At 44.2% G+C, this 25378-nt stretch overlaps 2 protein-coding genes across 4 annotated transcripts in view; one reads left to right on the forward strand and one right to left on the reverse strand.

The window, feature by feature from the left end:
- Nucleotides 1–279: 279 nt before the first annotated feature.
- Nucleotides 280–6945, reverse strand: LOC121539544 (HHIP-like protein 1). The gene is made up of 11 exons (XM_041848116.1): nucleotides 6505–6945; nucleotides 5688–6074; nucleotides 5073–5332; nucleotides 4436–4579; nucleotides 4069–4215; nucleotides 3678–3859; nucleotides 3147–3273; nucleotides 2794–2939; nucleotides 2472–2553; nucleotides 1575–1657; nucleotides 280–1248 (listed from the first exon to the last, which is right to left on the reverse strand). The coding sequence occupies exons 1-11, from the start codon at nucleotides 6793–6795 to the stop codon at nucleotides 617–619; spliced, it is 2481 nt and encodes an 826-aa protein (XP_041704050.1). The 5' UTR covers nucleotides 6796–6945; the 3' UTR covers nucleotides 280–616.
- Nucleotides 6946–12512: 5567 nt separating this feature from the next.
- The window catches only part of ccdc85ca (coiled-coil domain containing 85C, a), a 72952-nt gene continuing 60086 nt past the window's right edge, over nucleotides 12513–25378 (forward strand). For 2 of the 3 annotated variants that reach the window (XM_041848119.2, XM_041848120.2), the window contains exon 1: nucleotides 12513–14173. In XM_041848119.2, coding sequence (XP_041704053.1) covers nucleotides 13462–14173 — 712 coding nt within the window. In that variant the 5' untranslated portion in view covers nucleotides 12513–13461. The remainder of the gene's footprint in view (nucleotides 14174–25378) is intronic. The other variant, XM_041848118.2, reaches the window with a different exon arrangement.

Raw genomic sequence — 25378 nt, forward strand, 5'->3', positions numbered from 1 at the left:
GTCCACACTGAATAGAGAAACGGAGTGATATTTCATTTGGATTCCAGGCTACAAATTGGCAGTTTTTCTTTTGCCTGTGACTTTCACTGTTAATCCTCTCCTGTCACTCCACCCTATTCCCTCTTCCCCTTTATCCCATTTCTCTCTCTCTCTCTCTCTCTCTCTCTCTCTCTCTCTCTCTCTCTCTCTCTCTCTCTCTCTCTCTCTCTCTCTCTCTCTCTCTCTCTCTCTCTCTCTCAGTATGTTTTTTCCATGTCAAATGAGCACATATCTTGTGAGTCTGGATGGAGCATTTATTTCAGTATGTGATCATGAGAGAGTTAAATAACCTGGTATTCCTTATCCTTATACAGTACATTCATTCAATTACTGTTTTAGATGAATTTCCTTTAGAGAAAGCAACATCTTACATGAGCAAAGTCTTACATTTAAATAGAAAACCTTTAAGACTTTAACACAGCAATTAAATCAGCATTACATTACCTTCATGAAAAGAGGTAGACCTATAAGTGCCAACATCGACAACAATTAGACAAAAGTTAGACAGCAATATTCCTTGGTTTTAGTTACAATCACTTAGGCCACAGTCAGGAATAAATTCAATCGACTCTCATTTCTAGGCATCAACGTAGTCCGAGTTCCCGCATATCACCCCCGCGTCCTCATAATGGGCACAGTTATGCATTCCTATGCCTGTGTGTTGACAGTCCAGCAGGCTCTCCTCTGTGCCCTCACACTGCACATCGTCCAGAAGAATCCGGAGACTCTTCCCTTCTCCAAACTCAGAGTGCTTGGATGCCTTCAGGGCGAATCGGAACCCCAGCTGCCGACAAACCACTGCCGCGTTCTTCGTATTCCACAGGTCGTCACACACCGTCCCCCATTCACTGTTGGCAAAGATCTCCACCCTCCCTCGGTCGTCCCGCCCCTGCTCGTCCCCCGCCAGTCTCACTGCCCCGTTCTGAGGCGCGGCTGCCGGCGCCAACCCGCTCTCCGACCGGTGCTTGCCCTTCTTCCGGCGGTTTTTCCGTTGTGTGTGCCTGGGCGGTTTGGTTGTGGTAGTGGTTGTGGTTTGAGGCAGTGTGGTGGTGATGGCGGCAGCCTCTTGCTCCTTTAGAATGTCCATGAGCTCCTGAAGCCAGTCCTTGTCGGACTCGCTTACTGTGGACTCAGTGGGATGGGGTCTGATGGGTTCTTCTGGCGGGGAGAGCTTTTGACGCTTTGTCGGTAGTTCAACTCCTGTTAATGCTGTGGAATAGAAGAAGAGGTCAGATTTAGGATACCTACATAGACTGGCCTAATATATATATAGATCTGGGAGATGAGGTTATAATTAGCATGTAGGCCTATCCACAGTGTAATAAAAGTGCAATATGAATCTGGCAATCTCAGAGGCCTTGTGCCTAAAATGTCTCTCAAATGACTTCATAATCTGGGAGATCTAGTGACAATCTAGATCTAGCAGTGAGATCTACTGACATACTGTACGTGTTTGATTGAGCAAAGGGGGCTAAATATAATGAACAAAATAAAAGCAGACAGACTGAGATAATGTTGAGAGCCAGTAAACTCACTTTCTTTTGGCCTGAACTTGATGAGCTTGCTCTTCACTCTGACAGGCAGCGGGTCATAGTGACATTGTCTTGGCGGTGCCCGTCTAAAACAGACAAAATACCAAAAGTCTTCAGCTCAGCAGGGAAGAAAACTAAATAAGAGGGTGAGAAGTCAAAGTTTCACCCCAGTTTCATCAGCCTCTGTTGAGACTTTGGCTCTTTAGATGTATTTGATTAGCTTTCAGGTGGTCTCCCTCCCAGAATGAGGCTTTTTCCAAACATTGCTGTGGTAGAGAGTAATTAAAATCAGCTTCATGAGCGAGTGAGAAACAAATAACTTGACACAACAGTATAGTGCTGCGGCCAAAAGAGAGGGTATGCAAGAAAGGGAAAGCGATCTTGCGGCCAAAACTGTTTGGACCTAAGTCAGTGAGAGAGAGATTGAAATGAAAGGGCTTTCACACCACTGCCAACACCCTTTCTTTTCTGTTCCTTCTTTCTTTTCTTTCACCCAGAAATATGGAGAAAGGGAGAGTGAGCCGACCCCGACAGAGGGTAAGAAAACCTCAACGATCACCAAAACAGAAATCAGCAGTTACACTATAAGAACAAAGAACACACAGAGAAAAATTATTTACCATGTAAATCAGATTGAGAACTACAGGCAGAACGATTATGATGCGGAACATTCTTCTGACTTAAAATAGATCAGTAATCATGAACAGATGCTTAACACGTTTTACTGACTTGTTTTGTCTTTGTCTCTTTTTAAAAGTGTGTCTATGACGGTGATGCTAGGCTTCTGCCATCTTCAAGAGAAGAGCAGTAGGCCACGACACTTTGTTAAACCCTCACCTTACCAAACACAGTGACAGGGTTAGGCTGTTGAAATAGCAGATTGTGGCTTTAAATCCTTACCTTGAGGGATCCACCAGTTTGTAAACAACACCGGTGGGAGATGTGGCACTGGGCACGCCAGTCGACATGAAGTACAGTTCTCCTGTTCAGACAGAAAAATGAACATTTCACATCATTTGACACTCTAGCTGGTTTCCTGGACTCAGAGTTTCATTGGCGATTCTCCATTGAGCATGCTTTTTAGTCCAGGACTAAGCTTAATCTTGGTTTGGGAAACTGGCCTTAAATGTGTGCAGCCTAGAGATCTGACGCTTAAAAAAACGTTTCCATTGCCTGTGTGACCATGTGCAAACAAAAAGAGGTTTAATATGACTCCTCATACCTGCCTCGTCCTCAGCGAAGGAGATAATGTACTGGTAGTAGTTGTTGATGAGGCCAGGAAAGGCACAGGTTAAACCGATGCCCATACAGACCTCATGGTAGTCCCACTGACCCGTGTTCGTATTCTCCTGGAGGCTCATCATACGCCTATAGGGAGGAGACACTACATTTCATTTTATTTAGAATTTCTTTCATTTTCAGTATGCTTTCCTTATAGGCTATATATACAAAACATAAAACACAACTTTCAAAACATAAGAAAATACACCTGCTATAGGGACTCAAACATCCATAAACACTTTTAGGATTCGGATTGGACTTAAAATGATGAACACGTACAGTAAGGAGCCTTACCCGCTCATGAAGTCTCCAAATATGTACATGCCATTCAGATTGGGGTATTCACACCCTCTGTACACATATCCGCCAGTCACAGACTTGCCCATCTTGTGAGGGTAGGCATAAATGGGGAGTACATCATCTGGAAGAGAACAGGAGGAAGAGATATGAGACTTATTTTTCAAATGAAGTAAATTGTACAGAGCCTATGGTTTTCCAGAACTCCTGGTTAAATTCACAGATTCCCTGCTTATTCCCTCCTGAGCACTTCCCTTCTAAGCACATTATGACCCTGGAGAACGGAGTTCAATCCCTACATCCACCCTTCCAATCTCTTCCCACTCTGGTTCCATTTCTGTCTAAGGATAAATAAAGTACAGTGTACAAAATAAAAAACAGAAAACATTTTAAACTGAAGAAAGTCACAGAACAAAACACACTGAGGCCTTCATCTCCCAGTGACCCACAGGATGCCGGCATGACAATGGGCATTGGAGTTGGCTATGCCGCACAAACTGATCTTGGATCAGGCTACAGGATTCCCACCTAGAGAGCTGTTGGCGCACAGCTTCTTGTCATAACAGGAGAAGCCCTCTTTGGCCCTCCAGCCGTAGTTCCTTCCCTTCTCTATGATGTCGATCTCCTCGAACTTGTTCTGGCCCACGTCCCCGCAGAAGATACGGCCCTTCCCCTCCTTCGTCAGAGGGTCCCCACGGTCCACAGAACACCTCCATGGGAGAAACAAGAACAGGTCGACCAACAAAACAACTTAAGTAATTACAACTAGATTACACTTTATTACCAAGTCATTACTCCTTTATTCGGTGCAGTAATGTAAAGTCTTACCACACTTTTTTGTCATGGTATATAAACGTGTAAGGAAGTGTAGTGTTTCATGAAGTAAAGCATATAATGGAAATGTTGAAAAAAGGGGCACCTCCACATGTTGCGCACCCCGTAAGCGTAGACCTCAGGGCGCGCCCCGCGCTCATGCACGAACGGGTTGTCAGAAGGGATCCTATACAGGGGACCCTTATCATTGTCATCAACATCAATACGGAGCACTTTGCCTAACAGGGCTGACCTGCAGAAGAGAGGAGTATAAACTTTTTCAACATCTTTCTGTGAGTATGATTATTGTATTTGCGGTTTATCAATGTTTTTTTTAGTAAACACTAGTAACTTATTATTAGCAACCGTGTTAATAGTAACAGCTGTAACTAACTGTTAAAAAGTGATATGAGTCAATGCCATAAAATGACATCATGAATGTGAGTTCCACATGTTTTCCTCTCTTCTCTTACTTGTTCTGAGCGTTTCCAAATTTCCCAAAGGGGTCTCCAGCCATGCCCCCGTCTCCAGTGAAAATGTACAGGTATCCATCATCAGCAAACATCACCATTCCTCCGTTGTGATTGGAAGCAGGCTCATCAACCTCCAGAATGATCCTGAGAAGGCGTTTGAGACAGAGACAGATACGAGACAGAGAAGTCAGTGCGGGAGCACCCATCTCTCTGAGGTACAATAATGATGGAATAAATACTGCTTATCCAAGCACTTTGTTGGTGGGGGGATCTCATCTTATTCACCACTAATGTGTAATATCTACCATGTGTTATGCACAACAGCAATTATTTTAGGCCTACTACTACACATTGGTGTAGATATATCTATTTGTATGTCCAGCTGTATGCAAAACCTATTGTACTGTAAATCCATTCCGCACCCCTTGAGTCTTCATAACAACAGCAAAGCCCAACCACCTTGGTGATGGACAACACAGCAGCCATTTTGGGGCCAGAGCACAACACAGGTTGCACCCCAAATGGTACCTTTTCCCCTATATAGTGCACTACTTTTGACCAGAGCCGGCCTTTGGTCGAAAGTAGTGCTCTATATATAGGGAATAGGGTGCCATTTGGGACTCATCGATAACTGTACCTCTCAGATGCGTGGTCCACCACGTTCATGTCGCCAGGGGAGACGCGGAACTCGCTGACCCTGATCCTCTCATCGAAGCCGATCTCCACAGAGTAGTACACGTACAGCTTCCCATTGTACTTATAGTCGGGGTGAAAGGTCAGGCCCAGGAAGCCCCTCTCGTCCCCCTCCCAGGGCGACGTCAGAACAGCCTTGGTAATGTTCAGGAAGGGCTTCTCCAGCTTGGAGCGGTCAGGCAGGTACGTCCACACCAGGCCCACCTACGATATGATAATAACTTTATTGTCCATTTACATGGAAATACATTTTGTGAGGTCAGCATACACATACAACAAAATACACAAAATCAATAGACTACGGGCAGTTTTACCAAACATAGATTACGACTAGTCCAGGACTAAAAATCATTCTCAATGGAGATTCTTTATTGAAATGACTTTTTAGTCCAGGACTAGACTTAATCTGTGTCTGGGAAACCGGCACTATAATACCACAATGCAATACAACAACTATAATACCACAATGCAATACAACAACTATAATACCACAATGCAATACAACAACTATAATACCACAATGCAATACAACAACTCTGGAAAGTGAGCACACACACACCTGTTCGGCTATAAAGAAGCGGTGCGTGCCGTCGTTGGCATGGACCATGGCCAGGGGGTTCCGCAGCCCGTTGGCTACTTCCTCCAGGCAGAGCTGCAGGCAGCCCTCGGGGTCGGCCCGGACGTGGCCCAAGTTCTGCGTCAGCTGCTCATTGCTGAGGAGGTGTGGGTAGCAGTAGTCTGGGTCCTCCAGCTCCAGGTGCTGGCAGAAGCGGAACTGGTCCGACTCGGCTTCGGCTAGCTGCGGGTCGTCAGAGAGCAAGGTGATGGTGGATCGGCATTTGAGCCAGAACTGAGAGCAGTAGTCAGGGCAGAGGCCAGGGAGGGTTCTGATGGGGGTACTGGGGTCCTCTGCATCAAAGAGGTGAGCTGCATATGGAGAGCATTCCTGAAGGAGGGGAGAAAGAAGGGGAGTGGAAAAGGAGGAGAGAAATGTGAGGAGTGAGGGACCAACCCAACTCTTTCATTTGTGCAGCCCCCATGTCCTGTTAGACATTTGCCTTGTTCTGTGAAGCACGTACACTTTCGATTTGAGGAGATACGCTTGTTATGACAACATGCATCTTATCATGCAGTGATTGACAAACAGCAGTACATGCTATATTGTTAATCTGTTATTACGCTATTACGCATTTTATTACGCAATTACGCACAGTAATAATGCACGTCAGATCGACTATTCTATCTCATTTGGATGAATGTGCGAGTGTATAACAATTATATGTCTCTACAAACATGCCGGGGCTCGCCAAGAACAGCTGGATGATGTAATTCTGAAAACAAAACCAAGTATCGACCTTTACCCGCGTTTTGCTTACCTGGCAGAGAAGGTCCTGCACGTACCCAGCACAGTTGGCATATCCATAATAGTCGAAATTGTCCATGATCTTATAGAATTTTGCCATCAATTCTTGGTCCTTCGCGGAGTCGCAGCAGCCGAAGTTCCTGTACATTGCGCAGAACTGGAGGTCCTCTTGAGGCTTGAAGGGGGGCTTGAAATCCAAGCATTGTGGGTGTAAGGACACAGGTGCTATCCAAAATCCCAACAAATATAACCCAATGAACGGTGAGTGCCTGACACGGCCGAGGACACCACAATAATACCACATTCTGGCGTTACGGGTCACCCGGTGCCACACTGGAACTTCATGAATCAGAAAGTTATGCAAACCAGCGAAAAACGAGACTTCCTCCGGTTCGACTGTCCCGTGGACGCTTTGTCTCGTGTGTGGTTGGTTCACTGCACTTTGCTCTAAAGCTTTAATCATCAACTTTCGATGGGTTGCAGTCCGTTTTATTTGTTATTCCACCAGCAAAGTATCTGTCTTAAAAGCTACTTTGTTGTCCTCATGCTGCACAGCAAATTATCCAGTGTTAAATCAACACTGACAGTGTTACATTTTTAACACTGGTCCAGTGTCAATATGGGTCCACACTGTTCAGTGTTAAATTAACACACTGCTTAGTGTAAAGCCTTATTTGCATGTTTCCCAGAGTGCCTTGCCTTTTGAGTGAAGTGTAGAGTTACCACCCATGACTGTATTTGTAGTGACAGAGATATGGTTGTTGCATTCATCCATGTTCAGTCATGTGGCCTTCACCAAGTGAGATCCTAAGTGAATATGTTATCATTTAAATTAAATTCTTTAACACATACAATATGTATTTCATATTGGCCTACAATGGTCACTCCCCTGCGGAAATCTAATTAACATAGTACACAAATCCCCATCAAAATCTGTCTGTTTAAGCTAGAGATATGTGGTTTTTTGCATGGGCTGCATCTAAATCCACCGCATTCGCCGATATCGCCCTTCTGCATCTGCTGTGAAAGGTGGCAGAGCTAGACTATCTGTTGTTCCATGTAGTGAATCTGTTATTCAATGCATTTCTATTGGCTAATAGCAGTAATGCCAAATTGAATGTTTCATCCAATAATTTTTCTATATATTTTTTGATATCTTAAGGGGTCGAAATCAAATAGCTAAATTATCCTTGGTATACCCATTTTAAGACAATTCCATATGTTAGCTTAGAACCACCCCTCCCCCAGCTTAGACAGGGCTAAGACTCATGGTTTACAGGCCACATCAGGCCTGCAAAGTCACACTACAAATCAAATCAAATCAAATGTTATTTGCCACATGCGTCGAATACAACAGGTGTAGACCTTACAGTGAAATGCTTACTTACAAGCCCTTAAACAACAATGCAGTTTTTAATAAAATAAAATAAAAAGTGTTAAGTAAATAATTAAAGAGCAGCAGTAAAATAAAACAACAGCAGGGAGGCTATATACAGGGGGTACAGAGTCAATGTGCGGGGGCACCGGTTAGTCGAGGTAATTGAGGTAATATGTACATGTGGGTAGAGTTAAAGTGACTATGCATAAATAATAAACAGAGTAGCAGCACCGTAAAAGATGCAAATAGTCCGGGTAGCCATGATTAGCTGTTCAGGAGTCTTATGGCTTGGGGGTAGAAGCTGTTAAGAAGCCTTTTGGACCTAGACTTGGTGCTCCGGTACCGCTTGCCGTGCGGTAGCAGAGAGAACAGTGTATGACTAGGGTGGCAGGAGTCTTTGACAATTTTTAGGGCCTTCCTCTGACACCGCCTGGTATAGAGGTCCTGGATGGCAGGAAGCTTGGCCTCAGTGATGTACTGGGCCGTACGCACTACCCTCTGTAGTGCCTTGCAGTCAGAGGCCGAGCAGTTGCCATACTAGTCGGTGATGCAACCAGTCAGGATGCTCTCGATGGTGCTGCTGTAGAACTTTTTGAGGATCTGAGGACCCATGCCAAATCTTTTCAGTCTCCTGAGGGGGAATAGGCTTTGTTGTGCCCTCTTCACGACTGTCTTGGTGTGTTTGGACCATGATAGTTTGTTGGTGATGTGGACACCAAGGAACTTGAAGCTCTCAACCTGTTCCATTACAGCCCTGTCAATGAGAATTCAATCGTAGTCCTGTATTGACTCTTTGCATGTTTGATGGTTTGTCGGAGGGCATAGCGGGATTTCTTACAAGCGTCCGGGTTAGAGTCCCACTCCTTGAAAGTGGCAGCTCTACCCTTTAGCTCAGTGCGGATGTTGCCTGTAATTAATGGCTTCTGGTTGGGGATTGTACGTACGGTCACTGTGGGGACGACGTCATCGATGCACTTATTGATGAAGCCAGTGACTGATGTGGTGTACTCCTCAATGCTATCGGAAGAATCCCAGAACATATTCCAGTCTGTGCTAGCAAAACAGTCCTGTAGCTTAGCATCTGCGTCATCTGACCACTTCCTTATTAACCGAGTCACTGGTGATTACTGCTTTAGTTTTTGCTTATAAGCAGGAATCAGGAGGATAGAGTTATGGTCTGATTTGCCAAATGGAGGGCGAGGGAGAGCTTTGTACACGTTTCAGTGTGTGGAGTAAAGGTGGTCTAGAGTTTTTTTTCATCTGGTTGCACATTTAGCATGCTGGCTTGCAAATTGATGTGTAATTCCTGTTGGAATCCAGCCAGAGTGGGGATATTCAATTTTTATTCACCTGTGCATTCAGAGTGACTGCCGTGTTGGGAAGAATAATATGTGAGACTACCTAAACCATCTTAACTGGAACAACCATTTCAGTAACGGGTGCAAAGTGCAAGGAACAGATTGGATTAGAAAAATGTATGTTATTTATATTTGAGTAGTATCAGATTAATTAATCAATCAATGTACATGCAAAAAAATAGATATTGAAAAAAAAACAAACAAAAAAAAACAGCCTGCAATAGAGCATGCTGGGAAATATGATAATGATGGGCATGGTTTTGGTTTAACACTGGTTATATTATCACCAACACTGGGGTTCTTTTACACCAATGAGTGTTAATTTAACACTTTCAGATTGAATTTAACACCTGAATCAACACTAAAAATGTTACACTGAAAAATCAACACTAGGTAACACTGGCCAATTTCCTGTGTACCCATCCCCGTCTGGAGAAATACCATGGCTTCTTTTGCTGTTTCATCTGTTCTGTAGTTATGCTTGACCACAGACCTAACTAAGTCATCTTTGCTCCACTATTCATATCCCCTATCTGCCCTAAAACCGGCAAAAACAGACAATAATAGGAGAGGAAGTCATGGTAACAGTCCTGTCTGAGACATTAGTTCAGTGTTTTCAGACAGGCATCATAACATTGGGAAGAGGCCTAATGCAATAAGAAGCAAAGAAACACTTTATTTGACACTTTAGTGAGGGACTTTCATTGGTGTCTGCATGTCCCTGGAGGATAAGCTAAATATGACTTAATAAAGGCTGTTGTCATTTCCCCTAGCTATTATTATCTGTCAGTCAATTAAATACACTCTTATTAATTTGTTTTTTTATATATATAAATGAGGTAATGTGTTATTATGTTCCACATTAATGGAAATAATATATATGTCTAATTCCACACATAAAAAATAAAAGTCTTTATTATTTGACAGAACAATTTAGTTCTAGAATTATTTGTTTTTGGTCTAGATATTCTTAGGAATGTCTTTGTTTCTACATTGCATGCACAAAGTGGTTTTGCAACAATGTAGCCATAGTGGCTTGATGGAATTGAAACTTGTTGCAACATTGTTGCAGTTTTTGGTGCATTGTTGCCTTTGCCACTAGATGGCAACCTGTTCACACAATATTCTTGAAATATTGTTTTGTCGCACAACGCCCCATCATGTCCCAATCCCATGGCCACACAACTTATTGAACTTTAGTAAACGATCAACCACTTTCACGTAATGTTAACATAATATTATTATTGATCATAATCTTGATAATCAGCTTTTAAGCTTTAGAATCAATATCATATAGTTCTCCGTGGCCTCACCCCCTGCAAAGCCTGACTGTCAACTCTTTTTTTTTTTAAACAAATATATTGTTCATAGGCCTATATGCATAATAACCATGCATCAAACTCCCAGGCAAATAATGAGAGGACTCCACCAAGCACAAAATCTGTATCTACAGCCATAGCCAATAATGAATTATGCTATACTAGAATATGTTTTATTTTTTAATTAGACACCCATTTGTCACATTCCATAAAATACTCCCATACACAGCATCAAAGTTAGGCCTACTGTTATAAATCTATTATTAGGTCTACTAGCCAGTAGCCTAAAAAGTTGGCCATTTTATTTCATTCGTTTTTTTTATATCCAGAAAATTATTGGCAATAAGCCTATTGTGGCCTGGCATTTGGTTAATGCATTCCAAATAGGTTTATTGTTTACGACCAAATCACTTTACTTTCTGAATCTTCAAATGGGGCATCTGCCAGCTGACCCTTTAAAAAGACACAACAGTGGGACCAAAGCACAACCCACTGGGCACAGACATCAATTCAACGTCTATTCCACGTTGGTTCAACGTAATTGAAATGACGTGGAAACAACGTTGATTCAACCAGTGTGTGCCCAGTGGGAAGGCTCTACTTTTATCTACCTGCTCCAACTAGGCTATGTTTCTACTTGCTGAGTAAATGTAACTCCATATACAGTACATCTCAATGGAGTTGAGTTGTGATGAGTTTTAGCGGAGTGTACCTCCAACATCAAGTCGGTATCAGTTGTTACTTGTAAAAATGTCCATTGTTTAATGCATACCTTGTACCTATGTTTGTCCTGTGTAACTGCATTATTTACTTTAGGTGCCGCAATCCGTAGTTTATGATAAAATTAGCATGACCCGTAGGCGGGGTTAAATGTAACAGGCTGAAGGGTTAAATGTGACGCTGTCTTCAATGGTAAAAATTGGGTAATTGGAAAATGTATATATTTTATATTAACATTCAAAAGTATGAATTTTCCTTTTTCTAAGGTATAATCTTAGTTGTACTGAGAAACTTGATGTAAAGAAGTGAAATGTTATATCATTATATCACTAATTTGAGTGTAATCAGAGTCTTGTGAGAAAATACAACAATAATTATTGTCATCAACTAGGCTATACCAATCAAAAGACCTCTTCTTAAAATGATATAAAAATGATATATGATTAGATACATGGCGAATGTTCCACAGATCAATAATTTGAAAAAGAGAGGAGGACAGAATATTCACGTTAGGCCAAATTTAAAAAAATACTTTTTTAATTAAATTGTTTTATTGATGGCTACTCCGAAAATGGAGGTATGTAGAGACACTAACCAAGCACTAGCACATTGAATAGGCTAAACTATTCTAAGTGGTTTCTAATTGGAGTTATTTAGCTGTTATAACTGACCCAGTGTTACTTTTAGCCCTGGTCTCCCCTAGAATGAAAGTTTTTATAAAAAATGATGGATTGCAGCACCCAAAGAAAAGAACACAGTTACATATGACAAACATAGGTAAAAGGTATGCATTAAAGAATGGAAATGTTATCGACTGATACCAACTCGATGTAGTTGGAGGCAGAGGCACAACTTTCACGGGGACGGGGGGACAAGTTCCCCCCACATTCTGAAATTGCATTTTTGTCTCCTCCAGTTTTATCATTGGAATGTGATACAAAACGAGGCAACGGTATGCTTTAGGACCACGCAGACGCCTCTGAGCGGTCGGATAGGCTCTTTTGGAGTGTTTATCCGACTGGATAAAAAATAAAAAATAATTATGTCCCCCCCACTTCTAGAACCAAAGTTGCGCCCCTGGTCGGAGGTACACTCAGCCAAAACACATAGCAACTCAACTCCATTGAGATGTTTATTGAGTTGAGTTTCCTCAGCAATGTTTCTACTAGTCCCTGATTGGTTGCCCACCAAATCTTCTGGAGTTGGTTCAAGCCATAGACATAACGCCTAGATCACACCAACAGTGTCAGTGTAATTGCATTTTGGTACACAAGAAGTATATTCATTTCCAATGGAAAGCTAGGTTTGCCGGACAGCATTGCGCTGCAGAGTCGACCTGTATGCGTAAACGGCTTGACAGAAATGGTAGCAGAAGGTGAATGTTGAACTTTTGTTGCACACATATCCAGATGATGCTGCATACCATTTTGCGCATAAAAGTGTCGGTGTGATCGAGGCGTTAAGCTTGAAGCTGCCATAGGATGCGGAGAGGAGCGGGCGAGTTCAATCCATCAGATTCCAACCTGGCTGCCTTGATGGAGGACAACATTTAATGAGAATACTATAACCCTATAGTACACTTTTGTCTTACTTGAAAAGGAGGAATTGATATACTAGCTCGTCCACGGGATTGCTTAATGGGGAACATTTCTGGGACTTTCTTTTCAATATTGCCTGGCTGAAAGCAAGCCTGCGCTGTGGACACACACAAGCTCTGACATCACTGGTTTACGCAGCACTGGCTGAGAATCAGTGAGTTTGTGGGAGATCCTTCCTAGTCACTCAGTGGTTGGTGAATCCGGTGTCCAAGGAGACCGCTCTCTCCCAGTCTGTCAGGCGCGTAAAAGCGGGTAAGGCGTCTCAGAGAGGAGTTACCCGGGAAAAAACGAAAAGCTGCTTTTTGCGATTTTGCTGATTTTTACAAGGGGATTATCCACGGTTCTGCTGCCTGCCTGCCTGCCTGCCTGCCTATTTGGGTCACCTGCTTAGCTCCAAGGCGCTTTTATTAGGCTCCACATTCCTGCCAGTGTTGAATTGATCTTTACCCTTCATGTCGCATTGGAATGATTTCATCTATCATGGATTTGATTTTCTTTTACAAAGTCACTGTTGAGGCTCGGTTAGACATCCTTTAGATTCGGACACTGTAAACTACCATCGAACCCACCCATATAGCGCAAGATCAGGAGGGGAACATGGCCAAAAATGCCCCGGACGGACCATTGCGGGATGACTTGAGCAAGCTCTCCGGCGAGGAGCTCTCCAGGTTCGGCAAAGACGAGCTGATCAGGAGGCTACGGAAAACGGATAACGAGAAAATTAACTTAATGGTGGAGCACGGGAACATGATGAAAGACGTGAACCGGAGACTACAGGTCCATCTCCACGAGATCCGCAGCCTCAAAGAGATCAACCAGAAGCTACAGGATGACAACCACGAGCTCCGGGAGCTCTGCTGTTTCCTAGACGACGACCGACAGAAGGGCAAGAAGCTGTCCCGGGAGTGGCAACGCTTCGGCCGCTACACAGCCGGATCGATGTGGAAGGATTTCGGGGTGTACCATCAGAAGCTGAAGGATCTGGAAGCCAACCAGGACTCTGTAATGCGGGAGAACCTGGAACTGAAGGAGATAATTCTGATGCTGGATGAGGAGAGGAACGGAGCCGGGTCACGGAGCTCCATAGATTCCCAGTCCAGCCTGACCAACCTGAACGGGGTCACGGGAACCGTTAGGGACGTCGGGGACGGGAGCAGTACCTCCAGCACCGGCAGCGCCGGTAGTCCTGACCACCACCACAACCACATACACAAGCCGAACGAGGGGAAAATAGCATCACTGCGGAGGTCTATGGACGACCTGTCGCTGGCGTCACACATCCACCTGCGCATCCCTAATGGACTGAATGGTGAGTCCATAGAATAATTACTGTCCTATGAATTCTAGGATATCTGTGGGTGATTCTCTCTACAGAGTGCCACAAGATCCCCAATGTGTGCAGTGCTCCTTATTATTGAAGATGGTGAGGATCTTCATTTTATAGGCTACATCTTTAGTTTGTTATAGGCCTACCATGTATAAATAGTTGAGGGTGATATATTTGTTGAATTTATAGCCCACATATGAGATATGAGACATGTGCCATTCAGAATCTGCCCTAGCTGGGTGTGTGAGTAGAGAAAGTGAATGAGTTTAATAGGCCTATAGCCAAGAACACAAGTTACTTGGAGGTGTGAATTGAAGCCCTATCCAAAAACTATACATTAGGGCTACTTTTGACCAGAGCCTTGTAGCGCACTATATAGGGATTAGGGAATATAATTTTACCACCCCACTTGTCATACTGATGCCCTTCACTCACACCTGTCTGATGTCAGTGTTCCAGTGACATCATGATAATAACAGTCCTATCAGGAAGGAGTCAGGCCAGTTCGGGACACCCCCAGGCCATGACCTTCTGGCCTGTGATTGGTCCACACAGAGACATGGAGAGTCAGATAATGATTTATCTCCACAAAACCTGAAAAGTCTTTAAAACAATGTCCCTCCCCACCTTTGATTGCGCTCAGCATTTCAATCTAATCTCGGCAGGCACCAAGAACCAAATCTTGCACTGTATCCTCTGTCACAGTGCAACCTAATGTCAAATGAACCTAATGTAAAATGTGTAAGATGTTTATTTGTCTGTTCATTGTCAGCTAGTATGCTATACATAAACATATCCTTGGAAAGTTAGCTAGGCCTGCCTGTCATGCCATGTTACATAGTAATAACACTGGGCTGACTGGGTCCAGAGGAATTTCACAGTGCTGTTAGTGATGAGTGGTAGATAAGGGAGGAAGAGGGATGTAAAAGTATGTGGATGTGGGTAATTCCAATTCCATCCTCACCCATTCCAATTCCATCCTCACCCATTCCAATTCCATCCTCACCCATTCCAATTCCATCCTCACCCATTCCAATTCCATCCTCACCCATTCCAATTCCATCCTCACCCATTCCAATTCCATCCTCACCCATTCCAATTCCATCCTCACCCATTCCAATTCCATCCTCACCCATTCCATTTCCATCCTCACCCATTCCAATTCCATCCTCACCCATTCCAATTCCATCCTCACCCATTCCAATTCCATCCTCACCCATTCCAATTCCATCCTCACCCATTCCAATTCCATCCTCACCCATTCCAATTCCATCCTCACCCATTCCAATTCCATCCTCACCCATTCCAATTCCATCCTCACCCATTCTAATTCCATCCTCACCCATTCCAATTCCATCCTCACCCATTCCAATTCCATCCTCACCCATTCCAATTCCATCCTCACCCATTCCATTTCCATCCTCACCCATTCCAATTCCATCCTCACCCATTCCAATTCCATCCTCACCCATTCCAATTCCATCCTCAACCATTTCCACACACCCTGACCACCAAGGTACTTCAAATAATATGTTTGACAGGATTGGATGGAAGGCAGTCATGATTAGTAGAGAGAGATCATGAAATTTGTACGATTGAGGTTCCTATATCATTTTACTCATTAGCAGAAGTTAAAGATGCATTCCGGGATCTTAAGCACTTACAAATTCGTAACATATTGTATAAATTGGAATTCGTAACATATCATACGAATTGCACCCCCCAAAAATATAGACTTCACAGAGTTCAAGTAACTGACACATCTCAACATCAACTGTTCAGAGGAGACTGTGTGAATCAGGCCTTCATGGTTGAATTGCTGCAAAGAAAGCACTATTAAAGGACACCAATAATAAGAAGAGACTTGCTTGGGCCAAGAAACTTGAGCAATGGATATTAGACTGGTGGAAATTTGTCCATTGGTCTGGAGTCCAAATTGGAGATTTTTGGTTCCAACCGCTGTGGCTTTGTGAGACGCGGTGTGGGTGAACAGATGATATCTGCATGTGTATTTCCCACCGTAAAGCATGGAGGAGGAGGTGTTATGGTGTGGGGATGCTTTGCTGGTGACACTGTCTGTGATTTATTTAGAATTCAATGCACACTTAACCAGCATGGCTACCACAGCATTCTGCAGTGATACGCCATCCCATCTGGTGTGGGATTAGTGGGACTATCATTTGATTTCAACAGGACAATGACCCAACACACCTGCAGGCTGTGTAAGGGCTATTTTACCAAGAAGGAGAGTGATGGAGTGCTGCATCAGATGACCTGGCCTCCACAATCCCCTGACCTCAACCCAATTGAGATGGTTTGGGATGAGTCGGACCGCAGAGTGAAGGAAAAGCAGCCAACAAGTGCTCAGCATATGTGGGAACTCCTTCAAGACAAGACTGTTGGAAAAGCATTCCAGGTGAAGCTGGTTGAGAGAATGGCAAGAGTGTGCAAAGCTGTCATCAAGGCTGTTATAGTGTGGACACTATATACATAATTACATTGCATATGTATTGTACTTACCTGCAGTATAGTATGATTACTATTCATGTGTGCATGGTTATTATTGGCATTGACATTGGCATTGACCTTTCCCCTTTGATGATGTCATCACCCAGAGTCGGATCTGTACAAGGCGACTCTACCACATGTTGAGTGGGCTGTATCGTTTTGCTGTATTTGTACCGTTTGTACCTGGATGTACACCTTTTATTTATTAGGTTGAAAGTAAAGGAAAGTAATATTGAAATGAGTGTGGGCATTCCTTGTCAAGTTACTACATCTTTTTGGCGACGAGGATAAAACTTGATCAACATGTACAGGGCAATGTGCTAGCTAGCTAAGAAACAGTGGAGGTAGTCAGTTAGCTAGCTAGCTCAATGAGCGACGGAGATCAGCCACCGCTGGAGGGAACGCCGACGGAGACAATCAGCAGAAAGTGAAAATTGCTAATGAGGATCAAGGACAAGTTGGCGTTATAATGGCAATGTTTGGGACTATCACTGAGTTTGTGGAAGAGAACGAGGATGGAATATGTGAAAGGTTGGGACACTTTTTCTTGGCAAATGGAATTACAGAGGAGGCTAACCAGCGCTCTATTCTCTTGAGTGTGTGTGGGGCTAAAACCTACAAGCTAATGAGGAATTTGGCTACACCACGGAGACCGGGAGAAATTCATTTTGTGGATCTAGTTGCTCTCGTTCAGACACCACAATCCAAAGCCTTCAGTGATTGTCCAGAGGTTCAAGTTTAACTGCCATTTTCGGAAAACAGGTCAGTCTGTTGCTAACTTTGTTGCTGAATTACGTGAACTCTCTGAATATTGTGAGTTTGGGGCTATGTTAGAGGACATGCCCAATGACAGATTAGTCTGTGGCATTAATGAGGACAGCATACAGCGCCGTTTGCTGGGGGAAGCCACACTGACTTTCAAGAGAGCATTGGAGCAAAAAATATTCAAAAGTCCAACAGTGGAAGTTGTGCAGTACATCAGGTGACAAAAGAGGCGGCAGAAAAAAGGGGAAAAGCAGTGGAATGTTTCAGATGTGGAGGAACACATTATGCAAACAACTAAGTTCAAGGATACTGTCTGTCACAATTGCAACAAAAAGGTTCATTTAGCTAAAGATTGCAGGGGTCCTAGGAGCAAGCCAGAGGGTGGGAGGACTGGGCAGGGCAAGTTCACAGCAACGAAGCCGCAGTCAGCAGCGCACCACCTAGAGAGCACAGAGGAGGAGGAAAAGCATTGTTCCTACAACAAGTTTAATGTGAGTAAGCCGCGTCCGATGTCACAGGAAGGCCAGAAAGATCATCAAGGACATCATCCAGAAGGCGAGGTCAGTACAGGTGCATCAAAGCTGGGACCAAGAGAATGAAAAACAGCTTCTATCTCAAGGCCATCAGACTGTTAAATAGCCATCACTAGCACATTAGAGGCTGCTGCTGCCTATTGAAATCACTGGCCACTTTAAGAAATGGAACACTAGTCACTTTAATAATGTTTACATATCTTGCATTACTCATCTCATATGTAAACTCAGCAAAAAAAGAAACGTCCTCTCACTGTCAGCTGCGTTTATTTTCAGCAAACTTAACATGTGTAAATATTTGTATGAACATAACAAGATTAAACAACTGAGACATAAACTGAACAAGTTCCACAGACATGTGACTAACATAAATTGAATAATGTGTCCCTGAACAAAGGGGGGGTCAAAATCAAAAGTAACAGTCAGTATCTGGTGTGGCCACCAGCTGCATTAAGTACTGCAGTGCATCTCCTCCTCATGGACTGCACCAGATTTGCCAGTTCTTGCTGTGAGATGTTACCCCACTCTTCCACCAAGGCACCTGCAAGTTCCCGGACATTTCTGTGGGGAATGGCCCTAGCCCTCACCCTCCGATCCAACAGGTCCCAGATGTGCTCAATGGGATTGAGATCCGGGCTCTTCGCTGGCCATGGCAGAACACTGACATTCCTGTCTTGCAGGAAATCACACACAGAACGAGCAGTATGGCTGGTGGCATTGTCATGCTGGAGGGTCATGTCAGGATGAGCCTGCAGGAAGGGTACCACATGAGGGAGGAGGATGTCTTCCCTGTAACGCACAGCGTTGAGATTGCTTGCAATGTCAACAAGCTCAGTCTGATGATGCTGTGCCCCAGACCATGACGGATCCTCCACCTCCAAATCGATCCCACTCCAGAGTACAGGCCTCGGTGTAACGCTCATTCCTTCGATGATAAACGCGAATCCGACCATCACCCCTGGTCAGACAAAACCGTGACTCGTCAGTGAAGAGCACTTTTTGCCAGTCCTGTCTGGTCCAGCGATGGTGGGTTTGTGCCCATAGGTGACGTTGTTGCCTGTGATGTCTGGTGAGGACCTGCCTTACAACAGGCCTACAAGCCCTCAGTCCAGCCTCTCTCAGCCTATTGCGGACAGTCTGAGCACTGATGAAGGGATTGTGCGTTCCTGGTGTAAATCAGGCAGTTGTTGCCATCCTGTACCTTTCCCGCAGGTGTGATGTTCGGATGTACCGATCCTGTGCAGGTGTTGTTACACGTGGTCTGCCACTGCGAGGACGATCAGCTGTCCATCCTGTCTCCCTGTAGCGCTGTCTTAGGCGTCTCACAGTACGGACATTGCAATTTATTGCCCTGGCCACATCTGCAGTCCTCATGCCTCCTTGCAGCATGCCTAAGGCACGTTCACGCAGATGAGCAGGGACCCTGGGCATCTTTCTTTTGGTGTTTTTCAGAGTCAGTAGAAAGGCTGAAAGTAGACTGAGAATAGACTGACACTACGGTCATCATGTTTACATTGAGGAAGCAAAGGAAGACACACACACACACACAGTGCATCCCAGGCGGTGTGTGAGCTCTATGGAGAGAAGTGTGTCAGGAGTGTGTGTGTGTGCGCTGCACGGCGCGAGGGGATGTTTGCTCTCCGGTTTGTAGGGAAACCATTAAACACATAGTTTCACTTGGTGTGAAATGCCAGCACAGCACTTCTCTTGTTCTGTGGGTTACCAGATACACACTGCTGTCTCTCTTTTTCAGTCTGGAGGGCCCTACACGCTAGAGAGAGATAGGCAGGAGACACCCACTTCGAACACATGCATGCTAGCTAAGTAGTGAGAGGGTACCAGGAAACACTAATACCTGCAGTATATCATACATATTTGAAGAAGGTAGTTTCATAATGAAACAGGTAGTTACACTGAAGCTACACTTCATAGTGTATCCATATGGACTTTGTTGATTGTTTTTGTCAATTTACTTTTGTGGTTAAGGGGTCACGTAATGGTGTTACTGAGAGGAGTCACAGATGGTGTCACTGACTTATCGCCGTCATGTTGACAGTGTTGATGGTACAAGTGTTGACGGTAACACTCCTTGTCCAGGACAGATGGCGTCTCTAATTACCTCAACTCTGTGCTGCATGGCAGACCTAATGAGGATTATTTAACTAAGTTTGCGTCCCAAGTGGCATCCTATTCCCTTTATAGTGCACTACTTTTGACCAGGATCCATAAGGCACTGATCAAAAGTAATGCACTAGATAGAGAATAGGGTGCCATTTGGAATGCACTCTAACGCCCTCCTCACAGCGACCAGCAGGGCAAGGGCGACACGGTGCTAAGTCGCCTCAGTAAGTCACCTTGTTCAAATCAAAACAGAACCCACTGACTGAGCTCTGCAAACTGTCCATATGCTGACATCTTAAGTAGGACCCAGGCAGGCCTCATAGCAGTCAAACTGTTCAACTTTTAGACAAGCCCTGTTTAACTTCATAGAAATCTAGCTCTTTGTTGAAGAGTTGAAATGACCCAGTCTGCTAATAGATCCTTCCTATAAACCAGCTAAAGTCTTTATCTTATCTTAGATATGCACTTAACATTATCCGCTCCCCTTCCACTCCCTCGTCCTAAACTACCTCTATCCTATCTGTCCAATACTCCTACTCCCTCAAACCCCCCTTTTCACCTGATGATAAACTCATATGCTACTCTTACAGTGAGGACATTTGGCTGGACAATACATCACATCAATACAGCTACAGTACAGACAATACTGAGACAGTATGCCCTTATTTGTGGCTCTTTTGTCCATGCGGTTAAAGCCAATCAATGTGGCTGCGTCCCAAATGGCACCCTATTCCCTACATAGTGCACTACTTTTGACCAGAGCCCAATGTGTCCCAAACGGCAACCTGTTCCCATAGGAAATAGGGTTCCATTTGGGACGCATGCAATGTGTGAAATGGCTGGTGGTTGCTGTGACAAAGCAATTATTAGTGTGGGCATACAGCCCTGCATGGGGCCTTTGTTATTGAATACTTTGATGGACAAATTGTATTGATCGTAGTGCCACTGTTGTGGGAATAATAGCGTGGCCTAGTTTTGACACAAGCTGCTCAGCTCCTGGCTGGCTGTTATATTCTGATTGGTTCATTGTCACAGAGTCCAAACCTATTTGGTATGGTTCATCACTGGCTTATCCTACCTGTCAAACATGTATAGACAGTAATGAACATTTAATGTTAAACTAAGCTATTTACCTGGTTATTATTGCATTATTACATGGTTAGATGGTAATTAACCATGTCATAACTTGTAATAACCTAATTGTTTTCTTTCTCTGCTGGTCAGGAGTCAGTCAGGACATCTCACTCATATACTGTTGACCGTCTATCCCCACCAAGGCTGATGCTTCACCTCCAGCATTCAATTCAATTTCAATTTCAATTTAAGGGGCTTTATTGGCAAGGGAAACATATGTTTACATTGCCAAAGCAAGTGAAATAGATAATAAACAAAAGTGAAATAAACAATACAAAAATTAACAGTAAACATTACACTCACAAAAGTTCCAAAAGAATAAAGACATTTCAAGTGTCATATTATGTATATATACAGTGTTGTAATGATGTGCAAATAGTTAAAGTACAAATGGGGAAATAAATAAACATAAATATAGTTTGTATTTACAATGGTGTTTGTTCTTCACTGGTTGTACTTTTCTTGTGGCAATAGGTCACAAATCTTGCTGCTGTGATTGCACACTGTGGTATTTCACACAATAGATATGGGAGTTTATCAAAATTGGATTTGTTTTCGAATTCTTTGTGGGTCTGTGTAATCTGAGGGAAATACAGTGCCAGTCAAAAGTTTGGACACACCTACCAAGAGTGTGCAAAGCTGTCATCAAGGCAAAAGGTGGCTATTTGAAGAATCTCAAATATAAAATATGTTTTGATTTGTTTAACACTTGTTTGGTTTCTACATGATTCCATATGTGTTATTTCATAGTTTTGATGTCTTCACTATTATTCTACAATGTAGAAAATAGTAAAAATAAAGAAAAACCCCAGAATGAGTAGGTGTGTCCAAACTTTTGACTGGTATTTTATGTGTCTCTAATATGGTCAGACATTTGGCAGGAAGTTAGGAAGTGCATCTCAGTTTCCACCTCATTTTGTGGGCAGTGTGCACATAGCCTGTTTTCTCTTGAGCGCCAGGTCTGCCTTCGGCTGCCTTTCTCAATAGCAAGGCTATGCTCACTGAATCTGTACATAGTCAAAGATTTCCTTAATTTTGGGTCAGGTATTCTGCCACTGTGTACTCTCTGTTTAGGGCCAAATAGCATTCTAGTTTGCACAGTTTTTTTTGTAAATGATTTCCAATGTGTCAAGTAATTATCTTTTTGTTTTCTCATGATTTGGTTGGGTCTAATTGTGTTGCTGTCATGGGGCTCTGTGCGGTCGGTTTGTGTTTGTGAACAGAGCCCCAGGACCAGCTTGCTTAGGGGGCTCTTCTCCAGGTTCATTTCTCTGTAGGTGATGGCTTTGTTATGGAAGGTTTGGGAATCGCTTCCTTTTAGGAGGTTGTAGAATTTAATGTCTCTTTTCTGGATTTGGCTAATTAGCGGGTATCGGCCTAATTCTGCTCTGCGTGCATAATTTAGTGTTTTACGTTGTACACAGAGGATATTTTTGCAGAATTCTGCATGCAGAGTCTCAATTTGGTGTTTGTCCCATTTAGTTCATTCTTGGTTGGTGAGCGGACCCAGACCTCACTACCATAAAGGGCAATGGGTTCTATAACTAATTGAAGTATTTTTAGCCAGATCCTAATTGGTATGTCGAATTTTATGTTCCTTTTGATGGCATAGAAGGCCCTTCTTGCCTTGTCTCTCAGATTGTTCACAGCTTTGTGGAAGTTACCTGTGGCGCTGATGTTTAGGCCGAGGTATGTATAGTTTTTTGTGTGCTCTAGGGCAACGGTGTCTAGATGGAATTTGTATTCGTGATTCTGGCAACTGGACCTTTTTTGGATCACCATTATTTTTGTCTTACTGAGATTTACTGTCAGGGCCCAGGTATGACAGAATCTGTGCAGAAGATCTAGGTGCTGCTGTAGGCCCTACTTGGTTGGGGACAGAAGCACCAGGTCATCAGCAAACAGTAGACATTTGACTTCAGATTCTAGTAGGGTGAGGCCGGGTGCTGCAGACTGTTCTAGTGCCCTCGCCAATGCGTTGATATATATGCTGCAGAGGTCCTGGTGGGAGAGCCTGTGGCTGTCAATCGAAGTTATAGCCTGTTTATTGGTTCCCTGTGCTCTCTGCCCTATTAAATCAGCCGCTCAGGCTGAGGGGAAGGAGGTGTTATTGTGTCGCTGTCAGTTTTACCTGCTGCTTTTATTTACTAGACTGGGAGGGCTGTTTCAGTTGCAGTTTTAGCCTCTCTTATTTGCGTGTGTGTGTGTGTGTGTGTGTGTGTGTGTGTGTGTGTGTGTGCGTAGGGAAATGTAAGATGAGAGAGCCCACTTGTTGAGATTAGTCCTGACTGTAAATTCCCAAGATTAATTCCAGTGCTGCCTCAGAGGAAAATGCCAGGGCAGCGGACGCTTTCTCACAGCTGTGTGTGTATGATATACACCATTATCATCTTAAAAGTGGCAGCCGTCCTTCTTACAGTTGTCTCACTGTATCTGTGATATACTCTACATCCCACTTATCTTGCACACCGTTGGTGTGTGTGTGCCTGTGTGTGAATTCACCTTATAGGTGGTGGGCCGACGCCAAAAACAGTGAAGCTGATCGATCTAGGTCGAGGGAGGAGTTAATTTTTTTGTATTTGACAATGAAATATTCTTATGTTTACTGTAAAATTTGTTGCACCTTTAATTCATGCACATTTTCTCAGAAAAGTATATTTTAACACTGTCTGCTCAGGCAAATTTGGAAACTGCTAATCTTGGAACCAATCAGAACTCCTGTAGATACTCCTCGTGATGAAGGCAGCCAATGGCCTGCTTCTAACATGTAAAAACAGCCTCTGATCTGCTGTCAGTGTGTTAAGAAGAACTAATGTTAGCTCCCAAAGACTGAAATAAGATACACTATATATACAAAAGTATGTGGACACCCCTTTGCTGACAGGTGTATAAAATCGAGCACACAGCCATGCAATTTCCATTGACAAACATTGGCAGTAGAATGGCCTTACTGAAGATCTCAGTGACTTTCAACGTGGCACCGTCATAGGATGCCACCTTTCCAACATGTCACGGTTTACTAAGCCAGAACCCAGAAGCAGACCAGGACAAGGTAAGTGGTGTCAAAGGTGAGTGTTTATTTAACTGATCCACGAGTGCTGCTGAATAATCCAGGGAACAGAGCGGGCGGCGTGGATGAGTTGTTGAGGGTGCAGTAGTTGGTCCAATGATGGCTCGGCAGTCGCCGACCATCAGGCAGAGGTTGGGTGAAGGTTCCGGACGAGTGATGTTCATGGCTAACGATCCGGCAGGGAATGGATGTTAGGCCAGAGCCTAAGAAGGGTGATGATCAGGACCAGGTGTGCAGATTGCTGATGGGATGCAGGTGCGGAAATCAAGAGAGCTCCCGCCTAGCAACGTTGCCCGGCAACCAGGCAGGGAGCGTTCCAGAGCCCTCGGGAAACTGGAGATCACGAGCAGAAAAACTAGTACACCGACAGGACCCGACTCAGACTGCCGGGATCGTTACAGTACCCCCTCCGACGAACGCCACCGGGCGGACTCCCCGGAGCGCCAGGATGGAGGCGGTAGAAGTCACGAATGAGGTCAGCATCTAGGATCTGTCGCCGCGGAATCCAACTCCTCTCTTCAGGACCATACCCCTCCCAGTCCACGAGATACTGGAAACCCCGGCCCCGCCGTCTGGAATCCATGATGCGTCGCACCGTGTAGGCAGGACCACCTCCGATCATCCGAGGAGGAGGAGGAGGAGGCGGAGGAGGCAACAGAGGACTGAGGAAAACAGGCTTGAGGCAGGAGACATGAAAGGTGGGATGGACTCTGAGCGTCCTCGGTAGTTTGAGTCGAACTGCCACCGGATTGATCACCTTCTCCACCACAAACGGACCAATGAACTTCGGTAACAACTTCCTAGACTCAGTCCGTAAAGGAAGATCCCGTGTGGCCAACCAGACCCTATCTCCGATGGTATAGGTGGGAGCGGGGATCCGGCGACGATTCGCCTGGAGCTGATACCGGTCCGAACTCTAAGGAGTGCCTTTCTGGCCCGATGCCAGGTCCGGTGGCAACGACGAATATGGGCCTGAACAGAAGGCACTGAGAGCTCCTTCTCCTGAGAAGGGAACAAGGGAGGTTGGTAGCCATACAGGCACTGGAAGGGAGACAT

This window comes from Coregonus clupeaformis, chromosome 25, assembly GCF_020615455.1.
Source record: "Coregonus clupeaformis isolate EN_2021a chromosome 25, ASM2061545v1, whole genome shotgun sequence".
Classification (NCBI taxonomy): Eukaryota; Metazoa; Chordata; class Actinopteri; order Salmoniformes; family Salmonidae; genus Coregonus; species Coregonus clupeaformis.